General features: G+C 38.4%; 1 protein-coding gene across 1 annotated transcript in view; it reads right to left on the reverse strand.

The window, feature by feature from the left end:
• Positions 1 to 25,199, reverse strand: part of farp2.L (FERM, ARH/RhoGEF and pleckstrin domain protein 2 L homeolog) — a 76,994-nt gene that overhangs the window by 40,686 nt on the left and 11,109 nt on the right. Inside the window, exon 3 of the mRNA XM_041563795.1 lies at positions 5,617 to 5,721. Within this exon, the coding sequence (XP_041419729.1) occupies positions 5,617 to 5,721 (105 nt within the window). The remainder of the gene's footprint in view (positions 1 to 5,616; positions 5,722 to 25,199) is intronic.

The raw sequence follows: 25,199 nt of genomic DNA on the forward strand, positions 1-25,199 counted from the left end.
GCCCGCCTTAAGGTGTAGAAGAAAAGTAAATCACCGGCACAACTTGGGAAATGCTAGCAGGGAGATCCCCTTGCTAGCAAGGGCGTTTGGTGCATAACCCCTTTGTCAAGCATACCAGATATTGGTGCACATAGAATTTAAAAGTATACCAATTACACATAATTAGTGGGTGTGAAAGTAGACAGTGTAAAAATTGATTATATAAATAAAAATTCATATTAAATAGTCCGAGGAATAGTTAGGAAAGATTACCTTCTCCATACATGTTGGGTAAGATAGAAGCACAAGTATTTTGTGACTGTTAAATACTGACATATAGCACTTTCCATTTTCATTTTTTATCTTTTGAACCTTGATACTTTGACATCGATTTATGTATTTGTAAAATTTGTTACTTTATGATGTTTCTCTACATTCGGCACTACTAAAGGAAACAATGTATTTTTATTCTTTCACTGTTTTTACATTGCACAGGACACTTTAGCGCATTTTGTATTATTAAATACTTTTACTACTTAAATGAATTATTCACAAGGTCCGCCACTGGAATGATATATTCGGAAAGTAAATCCTTTATTTGCAATTACATTGCACGGGACACTGAATCGGTTTTACAATTTATATAAATTTTTCTTACATCAAATATTTCGACTCTCACTCGATGGACATATGGACTTTTTTGGTCTTTCCTCTTTGACTATTTAATATGAATTTTTATTGGCCTTTTTTTTGCACTGTTTATATAATCAATTTTTACACGGTCTACTTTTTAATTATGATCATGTGCTATCACGCCCACTTATGTGTAATTGGTAAACTTTTAAATGCTATGTGCACCAATATCCGGTATGCTTGACAAAGGGGTTACACCCCGAAACGTTGCATCCGCAATAAACGAGAAAGGGAGATCTCCCTGCTAGCATTTCCCAAGTTGTGCTGGTGATTTACTTTTCTGCTATACTGAATTTGAGGTTGCCAATTCCTCCATCATTGAGCACCGGAAATTCGGATTGATTGGACAGCCAGGGTGTGCGAAGGTAATTCCTTTTTTCCTGCTCTAAGATGGTCATATTCCTACAATGGGTGTATGATGGAAGATGAACGGACCATTATCTGCAAAATACTTGGATAATGGTCGGCTTGTCGATTGGCAAAGACAGAAAATTTTGAACATTGGCCAGGGTTTACTGCTGAATCATCAGATAGAGGTAGAATTTTATTTTTCTACCTGTATATCTGACAATTCAGCTCTTAAAGGGGTTGTTCACCTTCAACACTGTTTTCAGTTCAGTTGGTTTCAGACTTTTCCCAATTACTTTCTATTTTCTGTTTCTGACAGTTTTTCAAGTATTGAAGTTTCATTTTTCACTATTTTATGTCTTTCTGAAGCAAGTCTGGGAGGTGGGTCGCGACTCTATAACGGTTTTAAATTGATACATTTAGTTGATACATTTCTAATATTTCCCTTCTGAGCATAATCCCTGAATCCCTAAAGGCTGCTGTTATAATTGATATAATAGTTGCTCATATAAAATATATCAGTATATAATAATACCAGTTGTGCACCTGAATTACTGAGCTGCCAGACTGAAACACCAGACAGGAACATTAAACTTAAACGATGGAAAGCAATTAAAAAAAGTCTTTATTTCTTGGGAGAACAAATCAACTGAAAAATTGTTTTAACGCCTTTAACGTTTATCGGAATTGTTACGTATCTGTCACCTTTAGAAACACTACTACAGCTTATATAAATAAGCCCTTGTGTAGCCATTGGGACAGCCATTGAAGCTGAAATAGTGCAAACATTTACACAGCAGACAAGGTATGCAGAACACAATGGTTTTACGTCGTACACAAGGAGATAAACTAAATGACATTCATGGCTCTCTCTAGAATTACAGAATGAAAATCCCATAATAAAATGGGGCGACAGGATATTTACATAGTAAGTTAGGTTGAAAAATGACACACACCCATCAAGTTCAACTCTATTTTAACCTTCCTAACTGCTAGTTGATCCAGAGGAAGGCAAAAGCTCCATTTGAAGCCTCTCCAATTTACCTCAAATGGGGAAAAATTCCTTCCTGACTTTAAATGGCCTTCAAATCAGACCAGTCCCTGGATCAACTTGTACTATGAGCTATCTTCCATAACCCTGTATTCCCTCGCTTGCTAAAAAGCCCTCCAACCCCTTCTTAAAGCTATCTAATGTATCTTTTTTGCCAAGAGTTTATTTGTAGGTGCTGGATGAAGATACAAATGTAATATTAATAAAATGATATAAATATTTTGACTTTATAACATTAAAAGTTCATTTAAATACATTAAAATAAACAAGAATCAAGGAATAAAATACAATAAACTGTTTTGGTTGATGCTGCAATAATAAAATATTATATATGACTGCCAATTTTAATCATCTTCATAACAAAAACCTGGGTGTGTTTATTTTCCAATCTGTTCCAACATAACTGCAAGCCGACACACCCTTCTCAGTAATAAGCTCTTTTTTTTATCTTTTACCGAGGCACCTACAGAACACACTGAACAATAACTGCACTGTTACACACATTTTTTCTTTACTTTTCCATCAGGCCTTGAGCGGTTTTCCCAAATCTGCTGAGTTTGCACTGGAAGCTTACACGGGACCTTTCTAAGAACTACTTTTCCTGCTCTGCACTTATCTCAGCATTCCTCGTGAAGCACTATTTCACAGAGCAATTCAGCGGAGCAGACATGTCAAAATCCAACAAAATGGATTATTAACCAAGTTAAAAATGCTACAACTGAAAAGCTGTACTGCACGGTCCAAAGGGACATAATTTGTGAAGGTGGAAAATGCTTATGATTGTCTCTAAATTCTCTGGGGCAGATTCCCTAAAGGGCGAAGTGACTAACGCTATCAAAAATTCGCCAGCATGATGTCATTTCTTAACTATGCCGATTCCCTAACGGGCGCGGGCATCACTTCGCTAGCGAAGGAGATTGATGCTACCATTGCTTTGCACTCTAACACCAGGCAAATTTTCGGCAAACGGACGTAACTTAGTAAATTCAGTAAGATATGGATTTTACTGGACGTTACCTCTTGCGCCAGACTTGCCTTCGTCAGCTCAGACCAGGCGAAGTGCAATGGAGTGCATAGGACTTCCTCAATTTTTTATTGAAAAATGTTCTACGTCCCAAAAAACACTGGCGTCTTACTTTTTCAGGGTGATAGCCTGCAAAAGACCGGAACATTTTTTTGGGTAACCGGGTTCCCCCCTACATTTCCTAACATATGGAACCTAATCTATACACTGGGCTCATGTGTAGGGCATTATAACAACTTTATTTTATTTTATTAGATTCCCTGGGCTTGTGTAATGTAATGTATTTGCTGCAACATATAAGTCCATTCAACTTTCACTTCCCGCAGCATGCAAATTAGCCAACGTTAGCGCAACTTCACTTTGCTTGCCGAAGTAACGGTAGTGCAACTTCATCAGGGTTAGTCGCCCTGGACGTAACTTTGAATTTTAGGAAATTAGCGTTGTCCTGGTGAAGTGGGGGAAGCAGTTGCTAGGGAATTTGCGCCGCTTAGGGAAATTGCCCCTTTCTTGGTTATTGAACCAAACTACAACTATGAAATTGTATAGCCAATATATTGACAGACCAGAAGTAATGGTAAGACAACTTGCTGAAAGTGCCTATGGGAGCCCCGACACAGTGATGGTTAGGGAACCAAATACTATACTAATTGGTCAAACCACCAAACCATATTGCTCTGTGTATGGCCTTTATACTGACTGTGAGAAAGGCTTGTCCTATAGTCAGATGTAACTAGACTGAAGGCTTAATGCCAGATGTGCCTGGATTTTATTTTGATAGAAATAGATAAATATAAGTAACATAAGAAATCCTATTTAATATTACATAATTTATACAGCCAGATAAGCACAAATGCAATCTCTGTATTGACATATACTTCATGTGCATTAGCAGAGTTAGAAATGGGTTTTTGTAATAAATTACAATAGAACCCCCATTTTACATTTTTCAGGGGACCAGAAAAAAATGATGTAAAATCCAGGGAAATGTATTATGCATAATATATAGGTGGGACCATAAAACAACAATGTAAAATGAGGGAAAACTTAAAATCAGGGGATGTAAAATGGGGGTTCTACTGTATAATTAAGTACAGTTACCTAGAAATAAGACATTGCTTCCTTTAAAGGGGTTCTTCACCTTCGAAAACTTTTTCAACTCAATTGATGTCAGATAGTTCACCGGAAATAAAGAAGTTTTTTCAATTACGTCCTATTTTCTATTTGTGACAGTCAGGGCCAGATTTAAAAACGTATGTGTGTGTGTATATATATATATATATATATATATATATAAGTTCAGAAAGTACCTGCACTTTAACCCTCTCAATTCGTAGTGGGTGCTCGGTCAAACGGTATTATGCAACTTTTCAAAATGGACCAGCACTCCAGTTTGTTCAATCAAACGTGAATATTTATTTAAATAGTCACTCTCGTGTCCAACGTTTCGGCCCACATCTGGGCCTTTATCAAGGATAAAGGCCCAGATGTGGGCCGAAACGTTGGACACGAGAGTGACTATTTAAATAAATATTCACGTTTGATTGAACAAACTGGAGTGCTGGTCCATTTTGAAAAGTTATATATATATATATATATATATATATATATATATATATATATATACGGGTACATTACTTGTTACATTTCTTTACTTTTGGCCCCCTGAGCAGAATCATTAAAGGCAGCTGTTGATATAATAGTTGCTAATACTCCACAGACGCTGCTGAGAAATGTATCAACTAATGTTGCAAATTGTAACAGTTCAGAATCTGCAGCTGAATTACTGAGCTTCCAGACTGAAACACCAGCGACGGGAACATTCAACTTTAAACTTCCATTTTGGAAAAAGGTCAAAAGTAAAACACCAAAACAAGAAAAAAAGTCTATATTTCCAGTGAGCAATCTGAAAACAACTAAACAGGAAAAAAGTGCTTGGAAGGTGAACAACCTCTGTAAAGGACTTCAATGATACAGCATCACTACTGGCCATATAAAATGCAATGTTTTATCTGTTAAGGAATCTTCTGCCAATGCATTTATAAAAATACAAATATAGAGAAAAGGGTTGTTTTGTGCACACAGATCAAGTCACAATTTAATAACATGCTATAGCCAGGTTATATTTTAACTGCTCTAGGTCATAAATTGCTCACGAGATGGTAACATTCCTCTACATGTACATTTGTATGAAAAATAGATAAGACTTTTGAGCTGCTAATATTACGTGGAAGTGATTTATATTAATTTAATAAACGGTTTTTACACCGTGTTAGCCCGTTGAGAAAGTTATAGGGAAGATCTTTTGATATGGAGCATAACAAAAGTGGTGTAAAGGTGATACCTTTATTGGCTAACTAAGATGATAATCACAGCAAGCTTTCTCAAGCCAATAAAGGTATCACCTTTACACCACTTTTGTTATGCTTCATATTAAAAGCTCTTCCCAATAACTTTATTAATTTAATAGAAAGAGCAGGACAGGGTTAGAAGAAAGCTCAGAAACCAGTATGTTTGTACCTACCCACTGTGACTGCGTAGACTCAAACTCAATGCCAAAGTAGTCTGTCTCCACCACATTCAGATGAGTGAACAGCTGTCTCAGCAGGGCTTGTCCTGTGGTCTTGGGCTAAAAGCACATACAAATTCAAGTTTAAAAAAAGTGCAAACTGAAAATGGGCACATTCTCATCTTACCAATAATTTAAAATACAGGCGGTCTCCGGGTTACGTACGAGTTAGGGTCTGTAGGTTTGTTCTTAAAGGAGAACTAAACCATAAAAATGAATATGGCTAAAAATATTTTATATACTGAACGTATTGCTCTAGCCTAAAGTTTCAGCTTGTCAATAGCCGCAATGATCCAGGATTATAAACCTGTCACAGGGGGTCACCATCTTGGAAAGTGTCTGTGACACTCACATGCTCAGTGGGCTCTGAGCAGCTGTTGAGAAGCTAAGCTTAGTTGTCACAAATTAACAAACAGAAAATTAGGTTTACCTGTAATATATAAACGGATGCTACAGGGCAGATTATTATTCAGATGATAGTTGCACTGGTTTCTGTACTGCCATGTAGTAATTATCTGTATTAATTACTAATAAAAGTCAAACAAACCATAGTGTGTTAGTGTAATAGCCCCAGTCTGTAAACTAAAACTGTTTACTTCAGCTAAAAGTTTTATTGCAAGGTGAACATATAACATAATACTTTTGCTTCAATATATGGGCCAACTGGCTACTGACTTGGCCACCCTTCACAAAGACATGGCATACCAACAGGAGAATTCACCCTCATTTAAAACGTCCATCTTTATTATATTTATACTAAAAACATTGAATCACCAATACTAGGAGCCATCTGCTTAATGCATTTTGCAGCAACAGACCCTTCCTCAAAAACAGCTTAACACTCATAGGGGTATATTTATCAAAGAGTGAAGTTCACCACAGCCTGCTAGAGTGAATACAGCCACTCTCCATTCATTTCTATGGGATACCCTGTACTTGATCACAGCTAAGATACAATTATTCCTCACTAGAAGCAGAACAATCCTATTGGGTTTATTTAATGTTTAAAGGGGTTGTTCACCTTTAATTTAATTTTTTGTATGATGTAGAGAGGGATATTCTAAGAATATTTGCAATTGGTTTTAATTTTTATTATTATTTTTAGCTTTTTATTCAGCAGCCCTCCAGATTGCAATTCCAACAATATGGTTGCTATGGTCCAAATTACCCTACCAACCATGCATTGATTTGAATTAGAGACTGGAATATGAATAGGAGAGGGCCTGAATGGAAAGATTAGTAATAAAAAGTAGCGATAATAATACATTTGTAGCCTTTCAGTGCATTTGTTTTTTAGATGGGGGCCAGTGACCCCCATTTGAAAGCTGGAAAGAATCAGAAGGTGGCAAATAATTATAAAAATAAAAAATGAAGGCCAGTTAAAAAGTTGCTTAGAATTAGCCATTCGATAACATACTAAAAGTTAACTTAAAGGTAAACCACCACTTTAAATGATTTTTAGCAGACTTGGTATGAAGATCTAAGTTATAGAAAATCCTCTTTGTCATTAGTTATGGAAACGCCTATAATATAGCAAGAAAAGGTAAATGTAATGCTTTAATGCAACAGCAAGAAAAGGTATCTTGCCTAGTAATGGGTGAATTTCTCCCGTTTCGATTCGCAGAAACGATGAAAAATTTGTGAAGCGAGAATTCCGATGCACATTAAAGTCAATGGGCGCCTTTAATTGTCGCCTGCGTCAAAAAAAAATAAATGACGCCGGCAAAAATTCGCAGCAAATTCCCAAACTTATTCGGCAGTGGCAAAGACACAGAAATTTTCCGCAAATTTGCGCCTGGCGAATAAATTTGCCCATGACTAATCTTGCTGAATTCAAATGCATCTCGGGCTTTACTACTATAGACAAACACCTCCACCTCATCGATCTGCCCCATGCCTTTGTAACACAGCAAATGCTTTCTGTCTAGTAAAAGGTTTCAACCATCAATCCACTGCTTCCAGCTCACCCATCAACCAAAAACCTATGAGACACAAGTATTCTAAGCTGAGCTGTGGCCCCATGCTTGTTGCACAATAGCAAATGATTATTGATTTATACTGCACGGACATATTCTACAGTGCTTTATAGAGATTATACACCATTTATATCATTATAGTGGACCTGCCCCAGTGAAGGTTATAATCTATGGTCCCTATCACATGCACTATAGTCCCTTATATATATGAGCCACTTAACCTGCTTGTATGTTTGGGGTAAGACCAGAATACACAGAGAAAACCCATGAGAAAAACAAAAAACTATACTGGGAAATAATGTGCTGGCTGGAATTGAACTAAGGAGTTTGGTGCTACAAGGAAGTAATGATAACCATCACACCAACATGCTGGTTGCTTCCTTATTAAAAGCAGTTATATTACTCTGTCTGGCCCTATAGTAGAGGCCACATGTAAGACTCCTGATATGTCAAATGCTGTCCATCATAGCCTAACAGTGGTTAAATCATGTTGGTCATTTTTAAAAAGGCGATGGCTTCCTTCTGCCAGGGAGTTTTACACAGTAAAACATCTACATACTCAAACATATGCATAGTAAGTTTTGAGACTTTTGTGTGCAAGAATAGCCGTCTTCACATCTGGACACAATTCTCTCTGGAATTCAGAATATTCACATCACAAATGGAAATAACAGAATCAGCCCATTACAGGCCTAAAAAAAAAACCGACAACGTTAACTCTCTTACAACCACAAGGACATGATGCATTTCAATGACTTGCTTTGTGAACTGGTGGAGCTAAACTTCAATGGTTCATTGAGCCGTACATAATGCAAGAAGGGGTGCCTGCAAGGGATTTTCTCCACTTACTATCCTTAACTCTAATTCTTATATTAACTTTTTTAAATTGTTGCATGCAAACCAGAATTCAAGGTTCATATAAACATAATTACAGAATAACAGAATCCACAATTTGGTTTATCTCAGATACGTTACACTAAGCACTCCCAATCTAAACCAACTTTCTAAATTCTGCCCTAGGTGCTAATAGGTTCCATTTTGGCCCCACAGTCAACCTTATGGGAACATAAGCAAGGCAAGATAAAAGCAAAGCAAACCATTATTCCCTTTGAAGACACCAGTGAACACATAAAAAGCAACATTTTTTTCACTAAAAAGCTCTACACAACAAATGGTGTAACATCTTATAATACACAAAAGCCATGAATATCCTGTAAATGATATCCTTATAAACGGTGATTTCTGATGTCATCAGTTATAAACGGTGAGTTCTGATGTAATTTCTGTCACATGACTCATTAAAATTTGTGTATTATAATAAATAAAGTACCCCCAGTTGCAAAATATGAGGATATTAGAAGTTACCTCGGAGTTCCATGACCTGTATAAAAACACTCGGCCTTCGGCCTCGTGTTTTTATATGGTCATGAAACTCCGAGGTAACTTATAATATCCTTATATTTTACAAGAGGGGGTACTTTATTCACTATATAATAGGAAGGGGCAGACAGACTGTTGCTTTCCAGGAGGTATCTGTGATTTCCTGCACTTTAGCAGTCGGAATTTCTCCTAATGTGCCCTGAGATGAGCTCACTGGCTGGCTTTCAGCGATTCAGGATTTCTCAAACCACATTTTTTCTGATGTTGTCACTTCTTCACAGTTAGGAAATTATATCTAGGAAATATCAGATTCTGTTCTGGACAGAACAGGAGTCTTGGGTAAAAGCTTAAAGTGATACTGACACTAAAAATTTTCTTTGTAACCACAAAAGTTACCTATAGGTCATGTTGATCGTTTTTCACGGATAGTTCTGCCTTTGTAAGAAAATGCTACTTGAAGTTCCTAAACCTGACTGTTCGGCCAACCTGACCCTTCTTAACCTCATTAGAGTTTCTAATGCTAACGGACTACTGCTGCACAAATATGGCTGCCCCCTCATAGAGGAATAAGGTAGTAAGAAAGGTAATGTAAAAGCACCTGGCAAATACTTTTATCGCAAAATTATAAATAGCATTCAAAGACAATGTTATGATAATAAAAAGGTTACTTTCTGATGTCAGTATCGCTTTAAGGCTAGGTCAACATGAAGCCAAAATCAGCCTACTGAGACCTACAAGCCAATTTAAGGCTGTCAGTATCATCCTTATGGTCGGACTGAGCAGGCAGGACACCGGGAAAAAATCTGGTGGGCCCCCAGTGGCCCAGACCTCCTCCCGGGCTGACCCATAAAGAGAAGCTGTTGTGCCGTGCATCTTTCACTTGTGGATGTGTCATTCAGATGCTTGACGATGCTCTTGTCATTTGCACATGCATGGAGTTTGAAGGTCGGGAGGGAGCCCCGGAGACTGCCAGTAGGGCCCTTAATTTTGCAGCCCCGGTGGGCCCCAAAGGCTCTAGTCCGACCCTGATGCTCATTCTTCCTTTGCGTCCGGAAACCACTATATCAGCTCTGATACAACATATTTGGTGGATTTCAGAGCTTAATGCAAGGTCTCACGCTTCCTCTACGAAACTCACCAACTGTGTTTGCCTCATAGCCGACACAAAGAAGAAGGACGCGAAAGAAGAAGGAGGATACTGCTCATGGCAAGGGCTGAAATCGGCCTGTGAATTTCAGCAGGCTAATTTCAGCCCTAGTCTTAGGACTTAAAATGTCCTTATCATGGTACTCATACTTGCTGAATGCTGAAATGTGTAATAACCACTTCTACTTAGCTGGAATACTTGTTGCTGAGTCCCAAGCTGTTTCCAAAGGCAACATCAACACAAGAACTATTTATAATAACAAGGGGTTCCGAGGCTGAGCAGCCACACTTGAGCCTAACTTCAACCTACACAATGCCAAGTGTCAGCTGGTGTATATGTCACTCAATTGGATTCTGGAGCAGTTGAAAAGTGTGTTCAATTCACACTTTTCCACCTGGCAGTCTGATGGATAAGTCTGAGTTTGGTAGATGGTAGAAGAAGGATTACTTTTTTTTTTTTTGCAAATATAATTTTAAGCAACTTTCCCAAATACTTTAACTGAAATATTTAGTCGTTTTAATGTTAATTGTAATTGCTTTAAAAAAAAAATCTGTTTGTTTAAATTTCTGCACTACTGGTTCTGATGCCTGACATAAAGTAGCAGAAAAACACGGATTAAAAGATTTTGAGGAAAACTAACTTCTGCTACATTGTTTCAAGAGTCAGAAAACAAATACTGCTTTCAAATGCACTAACATTTACAAATATTTTTTAAATCAATGGAATTTATTAATTAATGTATATCAATGAAAAATTGGAAATTACATTTATTTCTCCTTATGTTTTTGGTTGAAGAATCCCTTTAACAGCATGCCGGGAGAGCCACTTCCATTCATATGGATAAATGCAAATGCACAGATGGGTTTTTGATGTATATTTGTATGGCTATACCAAGCATCTAGGTACAAGCATCTGGGTTAGTGCAGTTGCTTCTGCAATGCAGCCTTGAAAAATACAATGTACACTGGTGAGTATCGGGCAGGGCACATGCCAGAAGTTGTCAGCTTTATGATTTCCCCCGCAGGTAATATAAAAGTTGTTTTAGTGTAATTCAGTGTGGGTGTCTATGCTGCATTCCTAGACACTCACGTGATGAGCGAGGGCACATTAATGAAAATTCTTGCATCAAACTAACTGCCACTGTACAACAGAAATGCCCAAAGGCAGAATACACAAAGGTGCTATTGTGCACAATAATTTGTCAATAAACAAAATATTTCCCATATTTCTATTTACTTTTCAAATCTATTCCTGTCTCAAAGTGTCCATACAGGGTCCAATAAAAGCTGCCAACCTGACCCCTCCAATGGCCTACCCAAACAGTTCTATAGCAAAGCATTGGATATCTTGAATCCTGGCCCATGAGCTGTCAATGGTAATCAAAACAGGACATCTGCTTTACCCTAAAATTTAATACTAGCAGCAGCGTAACTACCGGGGAAGCAGGGGGTGCGATTGCACCAGGGTCCGTTCCCCCTGGGGCCCACCGAAAATCATAGGCGCAGCGCGCAAGGTAATAAAATTGTGTGTCTAGAGGGGGGGCGGGTTCACATCCTGCGCCGGGCCCGGACGGGCTTAGTTACGTTACTGAGTACTAGCCCTGATCATGCCTTTAAGCAGGTGATTTATTGGGTTCTTAAAGGAGAATTCAACCCGTAACTAAAAAAACCCTACCCCCCTACCCTACGTAGACCCCCCCTCCCTCCTCCCCCCCAGCCTAGCTACCCCCTGGGCAAATGCCTCTAACTTTTTACTTAACCCTCGGCGCAGATTCAGGCATCGCAGTTCACGGCAGCCATCTCCCTGGTCTCCGGTAAGCTGGTGAGACTGAGATCGGCGAAGTGGCGCATGCGCAGTTGGAGCAATTTACCTGTTTGCAACAACCGCACATGCGCCGAAATGGACAGAAATTCCCAAAGCACAGGAAGAAGACACAAAAACCAGAAGATGACTGCGGTGAACTGCGATCCCTGAATATGCACAGAGGGGTAAGTAAAAAGTTAGGGCCATTGCCCAGTGGGGCAGCTAGGCTGGAAGGGAGGGGGGCCTACGTAGGGTAGGGTTTTTTTTTTTTTTTAGAAAACATGTTTTTTTCAAAACGCATCATTTAATAGTGCTACTCCAGCAGACTTCTGCACTGAAATCCATTTCTCAAAAGAGCAAACAGAATTTTTTATATTCAATTTTGAAATCTGACATGGGGCTAGACATTTTGCCAATTTCCCAGCTGCCCCTGGTCATGTGACTTGTGCCTGCACTTTAGGAGAGAAATGCTTTCTGGCAGGCTGTTGTTTTTCCTTCTCAATGTAACTGAATGTGTCTCAGTGAGACATGGGTTTTTACTATTGAGTGTTGTTTTTAGATCTACCAGGCTGCTATCTGGTTACCTTCCTATTGTTCTTTTGTTTGGCTGCTGGGGGGGAAAGGGAGGGGGTGATATCACTCCAACTTGCAGTACAGCAGTAAAGAGTGATTGAAGTTTATTACAGCACATGACTTGGGGCAGATGGGAAATTGACAATATGTCTAGCCCCATGTCAGATTTCAAAATTGAATATAAAAAAAATCTGTTTGCTCTTTTGAGAAATGGATTTCAGTGCAGAATTCTGCTGGAGCAGCACTATTAACTGATTCATTTTGAAAATTTTTTTTTTACCCATGACAGTATCCCTCAAGCTTGAACTATTTTAAATCAAATTGCGACTTAATGCCATGAATATCGTTTTGCATATACAAAGCTAGTGGAGCTTTGGTCACATGTATTGCTTTCCCTAAAGCTTTAAAAGGGACCCGCCGCACAAAATTTCAATTTCTTAGCAACTTTCCGATATACATTAATTCCACATTTTCAATGGTTTCAAAGTTATTGTAATGTAATTGCTGCTGAAAACAGTGTTTGCCATTTCTATTCTCTGGGTCTGACTCTGCTTTCAACTGCACTACGCCTAGGCACATATAGTGGCAATGTTTACAGCAGATCTAGTAAGCTATAGCAACCAATACGCATTTTCTGGTTATTTGTCTGAAAGCATAGATCTGATTTGTTGATGGTTATAATTAACCACAGAGCAGCATCTAATTTAGGGTATTTAACAAATCTTCATTGTGTAAGGGCAGTAGGGCACCCTTGGTGTAAATATAATTATGTAAGTAGAGGTGAGATAAGGACATAGTGATAAATGTGCTTAATCTGCAGTTCGGTGAAGGGATTCAGCCCCCACCCATGACACAAAAAGCATATTCAGCAATAAAATGTACCAAAACTGTAGTGAAACCAGTGCAGGGGGAAGGAAGGGATCACTAGCAGTGGAAAATAAGGATATAGGAAAATTAAAGGGTGGATACTGTAGGAGATTTAAAATGGAAACAGATGTTATAATGAGCAATCACAGCTTTTGTAACCAATATTAGTCTTCTATGGTTTTCCTTTCATAGTGAAACAACAGGAAGCAATGGCTCATATATGTATTGGCTGTTAAAAGCACAAGAGTTGATAAATATTCCATTTAACCTAGGAAGAACAACCTGTTTGACAGCCGTCAGAATGCAGGAAAATATATAATCCGAGAATATTGAATTGAACCTGAATAGGGAAATAAGTAAATGTAAGAAAAGCTGCTAACATATTTTAAGTAATCATATCTGAACTAATCGCTTTACATGCAGAGTTGGGAAAGTCTATTAGGACCCATATTGCAAAGGAGTTGGTCAAGTTAAATAGAAATGCTCTATGGAAAAGGGCTCAGAAAACAAAATAATGCATAACATTTTTTAATTAGTTAACTTTTAGTATGAGACAATTTACAATTGGTTTTTATTTTTTTATTATTAATGGTTTTTGTGTTTGCACTTTCTGCAATCTGGTTGCTAGGGTCCAGTTTCCTAGAAACCATGCATTTATTTGAATAAGAAACTGGACTATGAATAAAGGAGGACCTAAATAGAAATATGAGTACAGATATAGGACCTGTTATCCAGAATGCTTTTTTTTATCTTCATACCTTGTGTCTACCAGAAAATCATGTAAACATTAAATAAACCCAATAGGCTGGTTTTGCTTCCAATAAGGATTAATTATATCTTAGTTGGGATCAAGTACAATGTACTGTTTTATTATTACAGAGAAAAAGGAAATCATTTTTAAAAATTTGGATTATTTGGATAAAATGGAGTCTATGGGAGATGGCCTTCCCGTAATTCCGAGCTTTCTGGATAACAGGTTTCCTGATAACAGATTCCATACTTGTTATAAAAAGTAGCAATAGCAATTAATTTGTAGCCATAAGGGAAGTGGCTGATGGGGAGATTTGTTGTCTATTTGGAAGCTGGAAAGAGCCAGAAGAAAGCAAAAAATAAAAGCTGCTTAAAGTTAACCTTTGTAGTAACATTAGTTACATTTAATCAGTAATTATTAAGGCTTTTAACATGGCTTAAAAAATCATACTGAAGTGGGACACTGGGTTTTTATTAGCTGCAAAATCACAGACCAACATCATTTTTTTAAGATGCTAAAAAACCTGGGTGATTAAAAACCAGTTAAGGAATTTATTCCTTTTTATAAAGGGAAAACCCAGGCACTATGGTAAAAGGATTTGTAGGCAGAGATAAGCAACAAGAGCAAATCTTGTTAGAGCAGCTTATCCCGTGTCCATCTGCTTGCCACTCACAGACAACCTGTACAGGAAGATGGGGGGACAGCTGCAATCTGTCATACACACCCAGGGAATGGGCGGAGTCTCCTGACTGAAATAACACTCCAGCCCAGAAGGTCTACAGTGTAAACATGAAGATTCTTATCTGCAGCTACAAATAATCCACTGTTTAGGTTACAGCAATATAGAAATAGCTTTCAACATTCTAGAAGGGGATGCTGGGAGCCTTAAGTTCAGCTGACACATGGGCACATGAGGCATAAAAACACAGAACTGCTGCTGCTTCTGTAAAAGGGAAACTATACCTCTAAGCATTGCAGGTCTCTATCAAATCATATCACATAAAACACTTTTAGGGTCGGGCACACGCTGCTATTTTGGGAGATTAGTCGCCCAGCAACAAATCGCTTCGTCTTCAGGTGACTATTCTCCCTGAACTGCCTTCCCGCCCGCTAGAATGTAAATCATCTGAGGGATGGCACTCGGAGCGCTTCGTTTGTCGCACGAAGTTGCCTCACAAGGAAACTTTGGTTGACTTCGGAAAGTCAAAGCGATCTGACTGCCATCCTGTCGGCAATTTACATTCTAGCCGGCGGGAAGGCAGTTCGTGGAGGTTTCGCCTGAAGAAGAAGCGATTTGTCGCCGGGCTACTAATCTCCCAATATAGTAGCGTGTGCCCTGACCCTTAAATAAATAAAGATTTTACAGGAAAAACTAATTTTGCTAATAGCATGTACCTACACACAAACCAAGGGCACTCATACATGCTAGGTTACATCAACCAATGAGGAGACACAACTTTCTTTTCCTTCCACACGTCTTTCTGTTAGAACCTGTATTTTTTCCCCATCACGAGTTCAGTGACTGACTCTTAGACATCATAAAATGGTGACTCAAGTGAATACATGTTAAGGGACAATTTGTACTGATATGTGATGGCAATTTGATAAGATTATTTAATAGGCCACGTATTAGGAGATACATGATCTGCTGGTTAAGTTTTCATTCAGAGAGTTCAGTTCTTCTTTAAAACGTATGTATGTTCAAAGCTGCACCCAAAGGTTAGTGCCACACTGGGGCTGAAATCAGGCTGCTGAAATACACAGGCCAAACATGAGCCCCTATGTGGGGATTAAGGTGGCCATACACAGGCAGATTTAAGATGCAGTTTCAGGTCCTGACCGATTCTGCATCTTATCTGCACATTTATGGGGCCTCTGACAGGCCTCCCTGATCCAAACCTGGCCCAAAACCGGCATGATCTCGATCGGAGAGGCTTGATTTTTCTGTTGGATCAAGGACCGCATTGATGCAGTTCTCACTCTAGCTTTTTTAGGGCCAAATGATTGCATTACCACAATATCGCCGACACCCAAGGTGGGCATGTTGGAGGGAAGATAAGCTGGCCATAGATGTTGAGATTTTTAAAAGATCAGATCCTGATCGTGAGACCACGATCTTCTCAGAACGATCGTACGAATTGACCATCAACTAAAAAGACCAATTTGCCAGGAAAACAAAGAGTAGCTGCCTGCTTGGCCCTGCAAACATAGATAGATTGTACTGGGACCGACAAAGACCTAACTGATCAATTTCCTGACAGATGTCGGCCGAAAAATCGTAAGATGTACAATCGTTAACCGCACGATAATTTCGAAGGATCAGTCGGGCTTCCCTAAAATCGGTCGTTCAGCACGAAGAATCGTCGCGTCTGTGGGGAGCTTAATACAGGTATGGGATCTGCTGACTGGAAAGCCATTACCCAGAAAGCTCCGAATTACAGGAAGAGTATCTCCCACAGGCTCCATCTTAAGTCAAGTCATTCAAGTTTTTAAAAATGAATTCTTTTTTCTCTGTAATATTAAAACAGTACTTGATCCCAACTATGACATAATAAATCCTTATTGGAGACAAAACAATATTTTTTTTTTGTTGTATGGAAACTACCGAAACCCCCTTATTCAGAAACCCCCAGGTCCTGAGCCTCCTAGATTAACAGGTCCCATACCTGTATTTTATTAAATATATTTTGATAAATAAACTATCATCATATGTTTTTATTTTATATCTGTCTATTATACATATAGGTGAATCTATAAAAGGTATTTTACAATGAGGGAAGTCTTCCAGTTCTGGGATGCACAGCACAGTGTAAGTGCCTGTTGGTTCAAATGCAAGGCAGTCTGTATAAGTCAGCTTACTAAATAACCTTGTATGTGCCAGTTAAAGGAACAGTAACACCAAAAAAATGTAAGTGTTTTAAAGTAATGAAAATATCATGTAGTGTTGCCCTGCACTGGTAAAACTGATCTGTTTGCTTCAGAAACACTACTATAGTTCATATAAACAAGCTGCTGTGGAGCAATGGCGGAAATTTTATAATGGCTATAATGCTGGCCATAAACGCAAAGATCCGATCGTACGAATCGAGGATTCGATAGATTTTCGCACCTTGTGTGGAGAGTCCCGTAATTTTTCGTCCGGCGGAGTTTGGTCGATCGGACAAGTTAGAAAATTTCTGTCGGCTGCCGATAATATCTCTGCATGCATTGCCGATCGTACGATTTTCAGTGGGAGACTGTCACTAGCTTTGTCGGACATAACTTTTGTACGATTGCTGTCAGGGGCAGAACATCGCTGATCTGTTCTTTTGTACTTTATTTGATCTGAATGGTAAGACTTTGATCTGAATGGTTAGTAGCAGGTTGGGAGATGGGGAAGTCCGATCGTACGTTGATTTGTGCGATCGGATCTTTGCGTCTGTGGCCAGCTTACAGCACAGGTTAACTAATGGATAAAAGATAACACCATTAGACAGACAGAGCTTATTTGCCATCTGCTGTGTAACCTGAGCCCTTTCTCCTTTGAATGGCTGCCCCCATTGCTACACAGCAACTTATTTATAAAAACAATAGTAGTGTTTCTGAAGCAAACACAGCAGTTGTACCAGTGCAGGGCAACACTGCATTATATTTTTATTACTTTAAAACACTTTTATTTTTTGATTTTACTGTTCCTTTAACCACCAAAGGAGACAAAAAATGTGAATACTGTTAGAACTCCTTACAAAAATGTTTTGCTGGCTAAAAATGCTCCTTAAAGGGAATGTCAACTCAAAATATATATAATTTTTACAAATGTAATTGTAAGCAAGTTTTTATCCACTAATATTTTTATATTGCTATTAAGTTCTTTGTATATGTATTGCTACTGAAAGCAGTATTTTTCTGTCCCTTTCTATTCTCTGCCCTGATGGCAGAGACAGTTGATACAATGTAAGACAAGGCAGCTGATAAACAAACCTGTCTTTGCTGGGCAACCAAGACCTTTGCAACATTATTTAAAATGTAGCAACCAGGAATTAGGCAAATACTGCTTTCTATAGCAATTGTTTTTACAAATAATTTTAGAATTAAAGGTATGGGACCTGTTATCCAGAATGTTTAGGACCTGGGGTCTTCCGGATAACAAATCTTTCTGTAATTTGGATCTTCATACTAGAAGATCCTTTAAACATTAAATAAACCCAATAGGCTGGTTTGGCTTCCAATAAGGATTAATGATATCTTAGTTTGGATCAAGTACAATGTCCTTTTTATTATTTAAAATTTGGATTATATAGATAAAACAGAGTCTACGGGAGACGGCCACTCTGTAATTCTGGATAACTGGTTTCCCGATAATGGATCCCATACCTATACTGAAAATGTTTAATAAATATGTATTGGAAAGCTGCTTAGAATGATGTTTCTTGTATTATGCAAATGTTTATATTTGAGTTTCCATGCCCTTTAGCGAACATACCAATGAGAGTATTTTATCAAAGAGGTCAACTGACTATACAAAGGCAAAACAAAAAACATAAAGAGATGCTCTCAATTTGTCCTATTTTACTGCAACTTTACAGCTGGGAAAATAACGGTATCCCAAGCAAGGCACCTTGTATTGTATTGGAGTGGTGCCCAGCTCCATTCCATTTCACTTTCCCATAGCTACTGTATATCAGAAGGCAAATGACAAAAACTTCTTCAGCTTCTTGCTTTACTCGCATCATCACAAAACATAATTTGACTCAGGAAATAGGAATAACAACGATCCACAAAATATGTAGCAAATCTTCATTTTTAGTTAATGTTTTTTTTCTCTGTGATAAGACAATGGCTCATAATAAGCAGTGTTCAGTAAAGAATTAGGGTTGTATTTCAATGCTGCTGCAGCTGCGAAAGTACAGCAATCTCAACATAATGACGTGCCATCACCAGAAGAATGGGTACCGAGGATGGAACTTCTACATTAGATGGAAATTTCATTGTTAGTATTGCTTTATTTTAATTGTAATGTCAGTTCTAGTTAAGGAAAACTTAAAAACAACTCAAAATCTTAATTTTCATTAAAAGTTACCTATAGGTCACATTGATCAGTTTTCACTGATACTTTTGTAATTACAGTAAATGTTACTTGAAGTTCTTAAACCTGACTGTTTTGCCAAACTGATTGTGCCTTTTCAGCCTTTCTAACGCTAATGGATTACTGTTGCATTTTAGAAAAGAAAAAGAAACCCCACCAATTGTTATGATTCTAAAATTGGCCAGAAATACTGCAACGTGTTTTATTACACTTGTTTACTGACAACAATTCATAGAGAATTGTAATAGAATTAATAAAGTGCTAGTGCTGCTATAAATTCATCCATAATTAGAAAAATTCATGGATTTAAGTAAAGTGCTGTGCAATAAATTAGAATATTAGACCCCAAAGAAAAAAATCAATTAAAAATATATATAGAAAAATGACCAACTTTAGGTAGTGGGTTAGCAATTGAAGTCACAATCCATAAATTTAGATTACAGAAAATAGAAAAAATAGATGGTGGAGTTGTCCCATAAACTAACTGCCTGATTTTTTCTAAAGCCTGGGACACCACAAAGATAAGGCAGGACAGGGTAACCGGGGCTGTGGCCTTGGTATTTTACTTGCCCTAAGTGTTATTAAGAGGCTAGGTATCCCTAAAAAGCCACAAACCGTCGGTCCCTTAGAAAGGAAGGAAGATTGTAAGAGGTTGTATAGAATAAAGAAGGATTAGACCCCGAGCTCTCTTGCCCCCACTTCCGTTGTAAAACCCAGCCCAAATATTTCCTATAGATCGATTTGGCATAAATTCAATTTGACCACAAGAGGATCACTAAAAACGCCGACGTACGTTTCGCTGAATAGCTTTGTCAAGGCGAGAATGGCGAGCATACCCGGTGTGCGTGTAGAAATAGACTTCCGCAATGCGCGTCACTGATCTTGCCTCTCGCGTGATTTGCGTCCGTGATCTCGCGACTCGCAAGATTACGCTTAACACGCATGCGCCGAAATTAGTTCAGTAGTTTATTACCGGTATACTTCATCTTAGTACACCCATTAGAGTCAAACAGCGCATTGGTGTACTCCTCATGAGGACTCCTGCGGGAGTAAAAAGATGGACTCTCTCAGCCATTATACTTGATTATGAATATGGGTTAAGGTTCCTAATATTAATTTAACCAATTAAAAACAGATTTATTTATTTATTTCAAACCATAAAAATAACTACTGAGTAGTATTCTGAGTTTAAAAACCGGTGAACCTGATTTATAAATTATATAAAAACCCATTGGGGGAGAAACAGTTTACACATATGTAAAAAAGGATCATGTGTATCACTATAATTAGATAAAAGCAGTATACAAAATATTTTCGTTCATTCCCTTTGGAGCAATGGTATCTAATTTAAATATCCAGTGGCTTTCTCGTCTTAGAAGCGCTTGCTCCAGATCACCTTTACGTACCCCTAAATTGATTTTCTCTATCACCCAAAATTTCAGTGCTGTTGGATCCCTATTATGATATTTTAAAAAATGATGGGCTACTGTGGATAATGTTTTATCCTTCTTAATTGCATTTTCTGCAGTTCTTATTGTGCTACAATGTTGTTGTAGTCTCTGTTTTACCATTTGAGATGTCATTCCGATGTATTTCTTGTGGCATGGGCATTCAATGCAATAAATCACACCTTGTGTCCGGCAATTTATGTAACCATTCACCCTGTGATGTTTGCCAAAACGGTCTTCAAAAGAATCCATTTTTAACATTTTGTTGCACATATTACAATTTCCACAGGGGAAACAGCCCCAATTTTTATGTTTTATTCTTGAGTCAGATATCTGAAAATGGCTTCTTGTAAGGATATCTTTTAAGTTTGGACTTCTCCTATAACATATAGAGGCTCTTTCCTGTAATGAGTTTTCCAGTGTTACATCCTCTAACAGTACGGGCCAGTGTTTGTTTAGGATTTCCTGAATTTGGGGGCTGTTAGTATTGTAAGTGGTAATGAATCTTACAATATTATTTTCCTTAGTTTTTGTTTTCACTTGCAGAAGTTCTGCTCTCTCAGTCCGTAGGGCTCTATTATAAGCCTTTTTGACTATTTTACCAGAATAACCTCTATTTTTTAGTCTCAATTTCAGGTCTTTGGCCTGTTCTTTAAACGAATCCATCGAAGAGCAATTCCTTTTGAGTCTCAGGAATTCGCCCGTAGGAACTGCTTTTTTTACTGGATGGTGATGGAAGCTAGAGTATGTTAGGAGGGAATTAGTTGCTGTAGATTTCCGATAGTTTTTGGTCGACAAATGTCCTTCTTTATCTATCTCAATCATTAGATCCAAGAATGAAATTGTATGGTCAGAGATATCCATGGTAAGTTTGATATTAAGGTGATTCTGGTTTAATTGGTTAATAAAGTCAACGGCTTCATTCCGTGTACCTTCCCAGATCACCAGGATATCGTCGATATATCTAATCCATTTACGGATTTTGGATTGATATAAGGACATTGTTTGACTCTGTACTATGGTCTGTTCCCAAAAGCCCAAAAAGAGATTCGCGTAGGAGGGAGCACATGACGTTCCCATGGCGGTTCCCTGTGTCTGTAGGTAAAACCTGCCATTAAATGTGAAATAGTTGTAACTTAACACAAATTTCATCATTTTACACAGGAAATCCACCATGTCATTTTTATCGCTCAGATAACCCATTAAAAAGAATCTCAGGGCTTCCAAACCCAAATCATGCTTAATGGATGTATATAATGACTCGACATCCAATGTAATAAGCAATGTAGTGTCACTCACTACCATACCTTCTATCTGAGATAGGACGTCTAAGGTATCCCTTGCATAAGATTCTAGACCTTCCACAATTGGGCGTATTCTTAAGTCTAGATACTGGCTCGCCTTTTCCGTAAGGTTGCCATTTCCAGATACTATAGGCCTCCCTGGGGGTTTCTGAAGATTCTTATGGACCTTAGGGAGTAAATAAAAAGTTGCTACTCTAGGGTTGTTTACAGTTAAAAATACTTTCTCTTTTTTAGAAATGAGATTGTCCTTTAAGGCTTCATTCAGCATAGTATTGTAAATCTCCAAGAAATTTTCAGTAGGATCTCCCAGGATTTCCTTATAACTTATCGAGGCCAATTGTTTATTTGCTTCCTCCAAATACATGTTATTGGGCCAAATGACAATATTTCCCCCTTTATCTGATGACTTGATCTGGACATCTTTCCATTGTTTCATGTCCCTAATAGCCTTCCACTCCTCTTTAGAGGTGTTGTTATTGTATATATGTGGATGTAAATTAATAATATCTTTGATTACCAGATTTAAAAAAATGGCCACATTAGGGCAGATATTTGACGCTGGGGTAAATTGTGATTTAATTTTAAGTTTCTTAATCCAATCATCAACTGGTTGACTTAGTATGGTCCCATCCGGTCTATCCTCTAATCTCTCATCAGAGTTTTCTAATAACAGATCTTCGAGATCTTGTAATGCTCTCACTTCCATTTCCGAAATATTTATATTTTCTCCACCCTCTTCTCTGTTAAAATATTTTTTTAACAGTAGCTTTCTCGCAAATAGATTAAGATCCTTGACTGTATCAAAGATGTCCAATTCAAAAGTGGGTGAGAAAGATAACCCTTTATTTAAAACTTCAATATGTGCTGTTGTGAGGGTATGACTGGAGAGATTAATAATGCTTAATAGTGATCACGGACGCAAATCACGCGAGAGGCAAGATCAGTGACGCGCATTGCGGAAGTCTATTTCTACACGCACACCGGGTATGCTCGCCATTCTCGCCTTGACAAAGCTATTCAGCGAAACGTACGTCGGCGTTTTTAGTGATCCTCTTGTGGTCAAATTGAATTTATGCCAAATCGATCTATAGGAAATATTTGGGCTGGGTTTTACAACGGAAGTGGGGGCAAGAGAGCTCGGGGTCTAATCCTTCTTTATTCTATACAACCTCTTACAATCTTCCTTCCTTTCTAAGGGACCGACGGTTTGTGGCTTTTTAGGGATACCTAGCCTCTTAATAACACTTAGGGCAAGTTAAATACCAAGGCCACAGCCCCGGTTACCCTGTCCTGCCTTATCTTTGTGGTGTCCCAGGCTTTAGAAAAAATCAGGCAGTTAGTTTATGGGACAACTCCACCATCTATTTTTTCTATTTTCTGTAATCTAAATTTATGGATTGTGACTTCAATTGCTAACCCACTACCTAAAGTTGGTCATTTTTCTATATATATTTTTAATTGATTTTTTTCTTTGGGGTCTAATATTCTAATTTATTGCACAGCACTTTACTTAAATCCATGAATTTTTCTAATTATGGATGAATTTATAGCAGCACTAGCACTTTATTAATTCTATTACAATTCTCTATGAATTGTTGTCAGTAAACAAGTGTAATAAAACACGTTGCAGTATTTCTGGCCAATTTTAGAATCATAACAATTGGTGGGGTTTCTTTTTCTTTTCTAAAATAATTTTTGTTTTTTCTGACATCCGTCAGACCTCAACTAATAGTTGTGAATTTAATTTCTTGGTATTTGAATAAAGGTTTCGTCTTTTAGGTTTACAATTCAGGATTACTGTTGCACAAATATGGCAGCCCCTTCATAGAGGAACATGGGGGATCAAATAGGTAATGTAAAAGCATTGGGCAAATAATTTTATGGCAAAATTATAAATAGCATTCACAGTCAATGTTATGATAGATAAAAAAATATATTGATTTCTGGTGTCAGTATTTCTTTAAGGATAATATATGTGTTATGAAATACAAGACATTATAAAAGTTATTTGGGTTGAGCTGCAGGCCAGAACTTTACTTGCTTGGATAAACCAGGAGTTCCAAGACTACACCCAATATTAACTAGGGAAGTTAGCGCAACATGGAAGAACCATTTCCTGTTCCTTAACACGGCAGTGGGCAACAACGGGTTAATCCCCTCCAGCCTCGCGATGGGACAGGAAATACTAAATAAAAACAGCTCCCGCCCCCTGGCCGCCATCTTTTTTTCTCCTGTCGTCACCCCCAATAGTCCAGACTGGGTACCTCTCCCCTTTCTGAAGTCCTGGGACCGGGGTTGGTTACCTCTTGTGTGTCTCCAGAGAAGCCTTGGCAGGTCTGGGCCATGTGTGCCAACAGCGCCGTAAGTCGCAAACGCCTCCCCAGGCAATGTGCGCGATAAGACGCTGACGTCAGCCTCCAAGATGGCGCTGGCGCTTTTGCGCAAACATGCGAACTCGGAAGTAGACGCGGAAGACGCCTGAGGCTTGGCGCTCAAGTTTAAAGGAAGCGCTTTTTCTCCCCTATGGCTGCGGAACTGGTAAGGAGTGTCTGGTGCCAATTGTGCTGTCAGGAGGGTACTGTTGTAAGTATGCCTTTCCCCTGACCATTGCTTAAGCCCATAGGGATCCTTCTGGGACAAGAATTAAATAGTGAAATTTTACAGGTGCTACTGGAGGATCCTTATTTTTGCAATGAGCTGCCGAAGGTCTCACTCGGGCTCAAGGGGGTGAGTGATGTTGGTTGAGAGGTGAACACAACAATAATCGGGGGAGGGGCCCTCAAACACTATTTGGATCACAGTAAACATTACTGATATGTATTTTTATTTTTATTTAGGAGTCCTCCTAGCAGAGAAGGGAGTAGAAGGAAGGTGGCCAGAACAGAGTGTAATCCTGCTCAAGCAATGCTTTGCCAGATAAGAGATTGTGTGGAAAATGTCTACGTGAAGCTTCTGGAGTTGACTCACCGCAAATGTCAGATATGATGGGTTGGATGAAAGAGACTATAAATCAATCTGTAGCTTCTATGATGACACAAGTCACTGAGAACGTACTGAAAGGTTTAGATCAAAGAGCAGCTTCCATTGCAGGCAGAAGCAGTTCAGGAGTAATTACCCCCTTGAACATAGGGGGGGTGGCTACTTCAGAGATATCTAGCGATACGGAAGGGGAAATTTCAGACAGAGACTCTGTACAGGAGGATGAGTCAGCCTTCAATACTGAC

This window comes from Xenopus laevis, chromosome 5L (assembly GCF_017654675.1).
Source record: "Xenopus laevis strain J_2021 chromosome 5L, Xenopus_laevis_v10.1, whole genome shotgun sequence".
Classification (NCBI taxonomy): Eukaryota; Metazoa; Chordata; class Amphibia; order Anura; family Pipidae; genus Xenopus; species Xenopus laevis.